The sequence below is a fragment of the Anastrepha ludens genome, chromosome 4 (assembly GCF_028408465.1).
Source record: "Anastrepha ludens isolate Willacy chromosome 4, idAnaLude1.1, whole genome shotgun sequence".
Classification (NCBI taxonomy): Eukaryota; Metazoa; Arthropoda; class Insecta; order Diptera; family Tephritidae; genus Anastrepha; species Anastrepha ludens.
In genome coordinates this window covers 76,942,308-76,953,504 of record NC_071500.1, presented here as the reverse complement: position 1 = coordinate 76,953,504, position 11,197 = coordinate 76,942,308, and the positions used below count along the sequence as shown (strand labels likewise).

The 11,197-nt window shown below is 35.3% G+C and overlaps 1 protein-coding gene across 1 annotated transcript; it reads left to right on the top strand.

Moving 5' to 3' along the window:
• The first annotated feature begins 8,116 nt into the window (after positions 1 to 8,116).
• Positions 8,117 to 9,000, top strand: LOC128861703 (arylalkylamine N-acetyltransferase-like 2). Its single transcript, XM_054100041.1, has one exon. It carries the CDS (start codon positions 8,163 to 8,165, stop codon positions 8,847 to 8,849), a length of 687 nt encoding a protein of 228 aa, XP_053956016.1. The 5' UTR covers positions 8,117 to 8,162; the 3' UTR covers positions 8,850 to 9,000.
• The last annotated feature ends 2,197 nt before the right edge of the window (positions 9,001 to 11,197 follow it).

Here is an 11,197-nt window from a genome sequence, read left to right as displayed (position 1 = left end):
TGGAGCATTGTAGGTGGGGGAAAAATAACAATTTCATGGTTTTAATTTTCATTCTTTAGGTATTATTTACTGACGAAAGTAAATTTAATTTATTTGGATGTGGTGGAAGGGGTGAAGTGTGGCGCAAACCAAACAAAGAGCTGGAAGGCAAGAATTTAAGAAAAACGATTAAACACGGTGGTGGATCTGTAATGCTTTTGGGATGCATGGCGGCGTCAGGAGTTGGATTCATTGATGGAATAATGAATAAACATGTTTATTTAACAATTTTGAAACAAAATTTGAAAGAAAGCGTGATAAAACTAGGCATCGAAAGTAATTTTCAATTCCACTAGGACAACGATCCCAAATATTCCGCATATAACGTCAAGAGCTGGTTGTTATAAGCTGTTGAAAAGCAAAAAGGTGGAGCAACGGTCGTGCCCGACTTTGAATGTGAGACTGAAAAGTGACCTTATTTAAGTTAAGCCTTCGTGTATATTTTATAAGAGACTTTGGAATATATTTTTTTTTTGTTGTTTTTAAATAAAACAATTTTTGTGAAAAAAACAGAAAAAGGTAGAACGTGTTTTCTTTCATCAAAACATAGATATTATGACTAGAAGTTTTCGTATGCATCTGCCCGACTTTAAATGTGAGTGACTGTATCCTTTTTTTTGCAAATATATGCCTTTTCACACTATTAGGTATAGGGTTTACGTCTTGCCAATCCTAAACGTAGTCAGCTTTTAAATACTTGAAAATACTCTTTTAAATTGAAAGTTCCACGACACCTAAGTAATGGCCAACAGGCTTTTGAAAATTATCTGACTTAATTTATTTTGCGGTATCTAAAAATAAATTTTGTTTGAAGTAAAATGCTAAGGGGTACAACGTTTATTGTGGAGAAATAATAAAAATATCTACCCAGCTGAGGTAACTGACAAGACATTTAGATTAAAAATTAGTACTTGCACTAGAAGCGTAGAATACAAGGCGAATTATTTTACTTGTTTCAGCAAAATTTTAAACTAGGCAATTTAAGATTTGAAAATTTGTTGTTGAATATGATATAATAATTGTTGTTACATTACTTACTTTCTCTCTTTATATGTACTTGTTTGCCCTGCTATCCATATCCTGCCTGCACTATGCATTGGAGCACTAAGATATTATAACTTTGTTAGTGTAAAGTTTACTTGCAGCAGCAATTTTATAAAAGGAATGACCTAAAAACAATTCAAACAAACTCAACACATTGAGAGTTATAACTTGTAACGTTAAAGGGGTGAAAAAAAATGTAGTGTGACTCACAGCAGCCAAAAAAAAATTATTAAAACATCAAATATACTTTTTGTATTTCCATTACTTATATTTTATTATTGTTGTTACTTATATATTTTATTTAATAAAAAAAAATGCTTCTTCATAAGAAAATATGGCAAATTAAAATAATTCAGTTACAGTTTTCAGGTCACAGCTTAAATGATGCACTAAATTAAAAGTATTCAAAAAACATAAATACATTAATATTTCGATTTCATGATTACGGTTAATACTTAATGGAGTACCCCTTTTGATTTAGAACAGCTTTTAATCTGGAATTCATAGATTCTACAAGTTTTGCTGTATAATCGGAACTATTGTAATTTTATCCCATTCTTCCTTTAGTGCCCGTTTCAGATCAGAGGCAGTAGAAATATTGTGGTTTCTTATTTTATTTTCCAGCACTGATCACAAATTCTCAATAACTTTGAGATCTGGACTCTGTGCAGGTGTCTGTACTACATGTGGGCAGTTTCAGATAAGCCAAGTTTTTACATTACCAGACGTTTGCTTGAGATCGTTGTCTTGATAGAACCTAAACGAATCCCTAATGCCCATTTTATCCGCACTTTGTACTAAATTATCTTTTAGCAGATCCAGATACATCTCTTTATTCATGTTTCCTTCGATAAATGTTAAATTTCCGACGCCTGAGTAGGACATGCAATCCCATATCATCACATTGGCCCCGGCGCGTTTAACTGTAGAGCGCAAATTACAAGGTTGAAGCGCGGTGTTTGGTTTTCTGCAAACGCAGGACTTCCCATCAGACCTGAAAAGGTTAAATTTGCTTTCATCCGCAAAAACAACGGACTTACAGAATGAAATGTTTTTGTTCAAATGTTGTCTGCAAAACTCTATTCTTTATTTTCTATTACGAGCATTAATCAACGCCTTATTTCGGGCAGTCCTTCCATGAAAATTTTCTTCGCACAGAACTCTACGAACAGTTTCAGAGCTACAGATCTTGCCTAAGTCTTTTTCGACTTCGTTCGTTAACTTTGTAGAAGAATTTGCCAACTTTTCTTTACAAAAATTGTTTGAGAATGACTTAAGACGCTAAGCTAGACAGAAAAAAATACATTTCACCGTTATTGCATTCTCAGAGAAGATGTTATTGTTCCTTCTGCAGTGGTAAACAGTACATACATATCTCATTACAAGTCGTATACATTTTTTTTATTAAATTTAATAATATCGAGTCATTTTCTTTTTTCTAAAAAAGTATTATCTGCATCAGATAGGCTGTGAGTCACTGTAAAAGGTGGGCGCGGTTTCTATCCGATCTCAATAATATATACGTGCGATCTAAATGAGGTGAGGAGCAATACATGTACCAAGTTATATATTATATATTAAATCGGTGTTGCACACAGCTTTCAAAAAATTTACTCTAGTCGTTTTTCGTTTTCCTGGGCTCATCATTTGTACCAAATTTGAGTAATTTTGGTTCATTTGTAACAGAGATATCTCGTTTTTTCCTATTTGAAAATCACTATTATTTGGGAGGTTGATATGGTAATTGAACGATTTCAATATCAACCTACATTGGGCAATATGTGAAGACACACACGGTTAAATCGACTGCACTCATCATTCTGAGCATTGTGGTATACATATACTCGTATATTTTCATTAGGTGATTCGTCCAAAATCGCTTAAGCGGTTATCGCGCCAATCAAGAAGAATAAGGTGATTCACAAGTCGTCATAAATGTCGTATTGTCATATTGTTCATGTGTTTAAATAAATGGTTAGAGGACTCAAAACCACAACCAAATATGGTATTTTTATAGGTGGGATAACTCACACGTTAATACATATGACTTGTGCGGTACCTTGAGAATCTCCCAAATATAATACATTTTTAACAGTTTAAAACATATGACACTCAACAATACGACACTGTGAGTGCCCTTTATATCTATCTTTATAAATAATATTTACTTTTATCACAAGACGTATAAGTGCAAACATAAAGATTATTTTTGCTTCACGCTCGCGAACATCCAACAACATGCAGTCATGTGGCAACGAAGGGGGGGGTTTTGGAGTTCAATGCCATCTTTCATCATACTAAGCTCGACAAACAAGTCGATGCTCAAAAATATTAAACAGTATCGCTCAAAACATGTAATTGTAAAGCTGCCTTCATGTTTTTTATACCAGCGCGGTTTACTCAGTCTGCACGGACGCACACATTAGAACAAATGGTTGAAAAGCAATTATAGGTTATTTCCTATCTAAAATATATATCTCTGCTGACGACTGGCGTTCTGTCACCTCTACCACACTCGGTCATCCATATCACTCGTCTGCCCCAGACCCGTGTTTGCTGATTTACTCTTCGTTAGATGCACAATCGCAATCTACACCATCAGATAGTGGACTACCCTTGGTTTCATTTTGTCCACGCTACTATTGGTTATCTTCGGACCCCTCAGGTTAGCCAACATTTTGTAACTCGTAGCGCTCGAATCCCTTTACTTTTGTTACACGATACGGGTCTAAAAACTTTGGAGGAATTTTAATCCCTGTACTCGCTCGATGGGTAAAAGTCACCAACTTGGTACTTCTTGCTTGCCTACGTCTGTTTTTCGTTTTCGGTCTGCGTTGCCGCTATTGCCTGCTCCGTTTTTTCTATTTTTGCATCATAGCACTGCTTTCTTGTTTCGTCTTCAACAAACTTCACTAAACGTTGGTATTTTTCATAACCCATCGCTGTACCAACCATCAATTGAAAACTATTATTTTTATAACAATAATTTTTTAAATCATCTAGCTCTGTCGGATACGATATGCTGAGGATGACTAGAGGTTTCTGCAATAATTTCCATTCTATGAATCACCTCTTTACTGTAAAGCCTTCGTAGAAAGGAGCCAGCAGAACTTTGCAAAGCCTATCTTTGTAAGGTCAATACTTCAGCATCGCTTAAATTGAGTACAAACTATCATCTCGACTTTGGGCATCAGATAAACAGTCTAAGAAATCACTCATAGCTAAAGTATTTCACCCTCTGGATGCTGAATGTTGTCCTCGTCGCAAGCCTGGAAAAATACCACACCATAGCCTTGCTTTATGGTATCTGTCGTTGCGCCATATTTAAAAATTCTCAATACACTCTTCGATGATAAGGCATCCCTAAAATCATTTAGTGCTGCTAGTTCGCGATGACTTAGCTTAATTTTCAAATTTTAAATTTCAAATTACTTTTGGTGGAACCAACAAGACCTAAAAAGGTTTGGAGCTGTGTAACTGTAGACGGAACCGGAAAATTTATGATCGCCTTAGCTGTTGTCAACGATGAAGACACTGTGTTCTTAGTAATATGAGCAAAAGAAATTTAATCTCCTGCTTTAAAAATTAGCATTTTAGTCACTTAATTTTTAAGCTATCTCATTTCACATCTCTTTGAATTCTAACTGTTTTTGCACCGAATTAGATTGTTATATAGACCACTGTGTCCAAAATGATGTCTATAACGTAATGAAATATCGTAATAACGTAATGAAATTACCTGGCTAGCAATATCGAGCATTCGATATAAAACTTCGCGACAGAATTTACTGTTATCCTTTCTCGATTCACGTAATTTTTTATGAGCATCACAAGTTTTCAATTTTTATTGGAACTATAACATTTTAGTTTTAAAATCGTCAATATTGTCAACATCGTTCATATGTAGCAAATCGCGTTATATTAGAATCGGCGAGAATATCCACGTCCACTGTACATTTGCTCCGTTGTAAACGCCTATTTCTGGCACTCATATTTATACGACCGAATAAATCACAACTTTCCATTCGACTTGCCTTTTTTACTTTAGCACCTGAATTCGTTTTGTTATTGAAACCAGATTTAAGTTAAAATTTTCTTACTCTTCACGGTCATTATCCCGGTTGAGCCCTCAAATTTGGTATTTTATTAGAATGTATATTAACTTTTAGACCTTGCTCTCGCCGTTTAATAATTTATTTCTTGTAATAGATTTAATGAATTAAAATGTCTAAGCTCGAAATAAATTCTTAAGTGAACTCTAAAGAGATTTTTTTAATATTGCTTCAACCTAATTCTATTTCTACACGAATTTTCCACCGATTTTCCACCGTTCGTCTTCCACCGATTTGGAGACAACTGGCTGTTTTTTTACCTCTACCACATATAAAGGGTGTTTTTTCAGCTGCATGAGACCTATCGATATCGGCAACTATTTTTTGACAGCTGAGAATGGCAACGCTTCCAAATTGTGGAAATTTTCTTTGGAAAAAATAAATCTGTTCGCGAAGTTCATAGTCCATTTTACGTGTGGGTTACACGCTGGCGTCATCAGCGTTCCTTATTTCTTTCGAAATGAGGAATAAGCTGCCGGGGAGCGATATCGAGGAATGTTGACTGAATTTTTGTTTTCAAAATTAATCCACTAAACAGCGACGGCATTTGGTTCAAACAAGACGGCAATCAAATGATTCATTGGACTGATCGAGTGGACCATGTAAGTCGTAGCCGTGGCTGGATATCATATTCAAAATTATAATTAAGAAACGTGATTCCAACAATAGTTCTGTTTTGCATTATCATTTCAAATTCTTAAGCTTAAAAAACACCCGATATAATTTATTGACTATTAACATAAAAACTTGCGAGAATGAAGTATCATTTTCATTACCTCGCCGACTCAACAAATTTTAAACGTAGGGTGGAAAGAATTTTAGAAAAAATTACTGAAAAAGAGACAAGTCGAAATGAAATTACAGTTTTTTTCTATTGTTTTATGATTCATTTCTTTCTTTTATAACATTGAACCTTTTTTTATTTCCTTTTATGGACACATGCATATGCATGTATAAGTAGTTATCTACCTCACCTGTTCATTTAAAGAAAACAACCGTAAATATTTACTTATATTATTATTTATTTACTTATATTTATGTTTATGACAGGATGTTGCACAAAACCCCTCCAAAAATTTTGATTACGCGAGTGGGACATTACCATTATTATTAACAAATAGATTATTAGCTAGAATTCTTTTATCAATCATCTCTCATATAGGAATATAAAAAAATAAAATATGGTTATCAGTATGAAAATTTTGCATTCTACCCTGCACGCTGGTGCAGTTGCAGAGGAATGCGAACAAAAATACAAGCAGAGAAAGAAATTACACAAACAATTGTGATGTCACACACAAAGCGATTCGGTCAAATTCACTGAGGACGGAATAGTGGTACGAGATGGGCGCTACCTTTGCATTCAAAATATTCAATTTTTCCTTTATTAAAAGTAGAAATTTCGAGCTTGTAGCATAGTTCATCTAACCAGTTTTTTATTATACTTCTAGAATTTCGAGAATGACTTCGTTTAATTACACTGCCAAAAAGAGTTTTTATCAACAAACTAGTTGATTTATAGTTACCAACTTATATCGAAAAAAAAAAAATATATATAAATTTAAATACATTAAGTTAAAGATCATGTTTCACTAAAAATTTGGTGAAATTAAATGTGGACTGAAAAGTCCCGCGCCTAACACATAGGTGACACTAGGATTACTGTGAGGTGAGTGAGCTAAGAGTGTCGCTACTTTTATTATTTTCAAAACAATGGATCAAAAGGAATTTCGTATTTTAATTTTACACTGCTTCTGGATGGGAAAAATACCGTTCAAGCGAAGCAATGGCTTGAAAAGGGCCATCATAAACAAGAATAAAACTATAGTTTGCTGACTTCCGACGTGGTCGTAGAGACACCGATGATGCACAACGCAGTAGACATCCAAACGAGGCGGTAAACCCGAAAACATCCAAAAAGTCCACAAAATCTTTTTGAATGATCGAAAAGTGAAATTGCGTGAGTATTATTCCATGAGCATTTGACTGTGAGAAAGCTCTGTTCAAAACGGATGACACGTTTGCTCACTATTGACCAAAAACAAGAACGTGTTGATGATGGCAAAACAATGTCAAAATTAAATGATTAGAACTTCGAATTGCTCCCACATCCACCGCATTCACCAGATTTAGCTCCCAGCGACTACTGGCTGTTCGCAAACCTAAAAAAAAACTGCCCGGCAAGAAATTTCGCTCGAATGAAGAGGTTATCACTGAAACTGAGGTATATTTGAGGCAAAATATAAATCGTTCTACAAAAGTGATATTGAAATGTTAAAGCGGCGCTGGAATGATTGTATTATTCTTGATGGAAAATACATTGATGAGAAAAGCTAATTTTGAACAAAAAAAAACGAATTTTCTTTGCTAGGCTCGGGACTTTTCAGCCCACTTTTCACTAAAAGTTTAGTGATAATGCAATTTTTTTTCACTATCACTAAATTGTCAATGATAATTGGTTTTGCATTTTAACTACCACTGAATAGGCAGTCTTCCTCCTATTTGTGGGGTGCGTCTTGATGTTGTTCCACCACTGGAGGGGCCTACAAGCCGACTCCAAATGGTAGATATTTTTTATGGGGCGCTTTTTCATTGCAGAAATACACTCAGAGATTTGCCATTGCCTGCTTAAGGGCGACTTCTATGATTTTGGTGATTCGAACCTACTCACTTCCGAAAGGTAGTCACGCCCATTGTATTAATAAATACATTAAAAAGTTAATAGCATTTATTTCATCAGAAAATTTAGTGTATATCTATTTAAATCTGTCAGCACGTGATCCAATGTGTGAGTAACTGAACATTCATATGTAGATTATTATACTTATAGATTAGCAGGTTAGCAAACAGAGCTATTACCTTATCTCCCACCTCTATAAATAGCGCGATATCCACTGGGTTTCCAGCTAATATAATAATTTACTCATAACTTTTTCATTTTAATGTAGCACAAGAGTTCTACTGGGAATGACTGGTAACAAAGTACAAGAAAATAAGGCGGGCAATGTAGAAATTCGCAGAATACAATTGAGTGACCACGATGAAGTGCTTAATTTCCTTCGAACACATTTTTATCGAGAGGAACCATTGACCATCGGAAGTGAACCGAAGGAGCAAGATAAGGAAGATGAAAAATTCAATATGTCACAGATCGCGCACGGAACTAGCCTAATGGCAGTTACCGAGTCCGCTGTTGGTGGTAAACGGGATAGAATTGCTGGTGTTTTAATATCCGGCCCGACGAGTAGCAATGAAGCTGAACATTTGTTCGAGGAAGCGGCACGTCTCGGTCCTACTAAATGGGGTAAGGCCCTTCAGCTGTTGGCATGCACAGCACGAGACTCCAATGTGGGTGAGCGCTATAACGTTGCGAAAACGTTGTATATTCATATCTTGGCAGTGGATGCGGAAATGCGTGGGCGCGCGATTGCTGCTAGACTTATAGAGGAAGTAAAAAAGCTGGGCCGACAGCTTGGGTACCCATTGATGACAGTAGATTGCACAAGTTATTATTCAGCAAGACTTTGTGAGCGACTTGGTATGGAGTGTATCAACGTCGTACAATATGAAAACTATTTGGACAAAGAGGGCAAACCGGTTTTCAGTCCACCACCACCACATAACTGTCTCAAAACGTTCGCGATAAGATTGTGAGCTTGGGGATTCCACCTGCTTCGGCGTATGATATGCATACATGGCTTCATATATTTTTAATATGCACATTAATATGCACAAATATAATATAAAAACTGACGATTGAATTCGGTTGGGTGTTGAATGAAATCAAGCTAAAATGCCTTTGTAATTGTTTCAGTTTTTTGTTATACCAAACTTTGTATTACCACTTACAGCACAGACTGTAGTCCTCCGTAAACGTTTTAAACTTGAGCTCCATTAGTCATTGGTTGATATCTTCGTGAGAGCAGGCGCTAAAATTATCGCCACTCAACTAACGCAACGAACGGCCGTTGTGTCGACGCTACCTACAGTGCCTTGCTACGCTCGGCTACCTTGCGAGATATGTGGGAGCCCTCCCGAAAGAAAAGATAGGTCGAAAACCGTCAGTGTAAAGAGCCTGTTTGTTGGCAGAAAGGAAAAATTGATAATTCAAACAGATAAGTATGCGGTTTCAGACGAATTGAAGAGCGGGACGCTTTCTTATGAATAGCGCAGATAAAGAACAATACAATATGGTTTGATCAATTCACTAGAAAGGTTATACTGCAAACATCATCATTTACCGCCTTATTATCAATAGTCATTGCTCATAAAAAACCACCTGTCATCTGGGGGCGACATAAAACTGTGCAATAACGTCAAGTTTGAACCATAAATCAGAGAATCAGCTAGCCCAATCTTCTAACATATTGAATTTTGCCTACAATCTACAATTATTTTATTGCAATTTACCGAATTTACCCCGAAGATACCCTTTTGGGAGGATTCGTACCTTAAGAAATGTTTTCCAGTTAAAAAACTACACTAAATATAGAAGAAGAGTAGGTGAAGGTTTTAAAAAGCGACTCGTTTCTTCATTTTGAAATTTCAAGCAAATTTTTTTATCTTTTAATATCCGAATTTTTAGTTTGATTTAGAAAGAAACCAACTCCTAATTGAAACAGTTGAAGCGAGGTCTAAATTAAACCTAATCTTAAGTTATTTCACCCTATATTAGGCTGCACGTGAAGGTGATGAATAATAAGTCGATGGTGTTCCTACAACAGAAAAGACTCATGAAAGGACCGGCATTTACCACGATTGTGGGGATAAAGACCACTTCACTGAAAGAGCAGCTCAAAGCTAGACTAAAAATCACATATACTGTACTGATGTACTTCGAGCTCTTGAAAATACGCTGATCCAAGCGTACTACATGAGGAAATAAAGTCACCTTTCTTTTTTAATAAACCTCATGTACGAGTACATGTAGGAAATGTAGGTTTTTAGTGAAATGTAAGTATGGCAAAATCACAGAAGATTTATATTTTCGATTTTAAGAATAAGTTACAAGTAGTTTTATACATATCATAAGCCTGAATCAACTTGGTTGTGTAAGAGGAAGGTTTACGGTGTCTAATCCTTTAATGCTTTCCGAGGACTGTCGGAAGATGTCGTGTAGATGTTATTTATACGGACTTTTCGAAGGATTTTAATTCAGCCGCTAAAACAGAAAGAACGGCCAGTTACAAAACCATGTTGGTTTTGGGTTAATTAAAAACTTAACCGCAAAATAAATGTTGTCTTCCTTTTGTGTGAATACACAAAGTTTAGAGATGATCGTATGCTTGGAAATCGGCCTATAATTACGAACGTCATTTTTTCTTCCACTTTTAAATAAATATCTGATGATTGTAAATTTTCAATCATTTAAGAAAGTGCCGGTTGATAAAGATTTATTAAAAATAATCTCAAAAGGCATTTCCAGCGCTGGACAATTCTTAAGGGGGGGCTAGAGTTAATTCCACTAAAAATATGCACTTATTTATGAATTTTTTTTGGAAAGATGATTCATGTAAATTTATTTATCCAATTAGTATACTGTAAACTCATATTTCAAAAATATTTTCAAAAATTTTCACAAGAAAATATACAAAATTTAGCCGTTGACAGCAGATCTACGCAGACGTCTCGAAAAAAGGCAATTTGCCGTGGAAAGTTTTTCTCAGCATTGGATCATCTGAAATCAAAGAGTTTTCATTAGGTAATCAATTGTCCGAGGTAACCCTGTCGAGGTTTTATTAAAAAAAAATTTTTTTTTTAATTTTTTTTAACATTTGAAGTAGAAGTGCGATTTTTAGACGATAAATCGCATAATATTGTTTATTGTAAATTAAATAAAAATTGAAAAAAAACCTCCCAGGGTTACCTCGGTAATTATGTAGAGAAAGTGTGTACAAAATTTCAGGAAGATCGGTCTAGTAAATTCTGAGAAAAAGTGTCCACCGACTTGAAAAACGTCGTTTTCCAGAAAATCGATTTAAAGTTCGACCATAGCAGGTAGC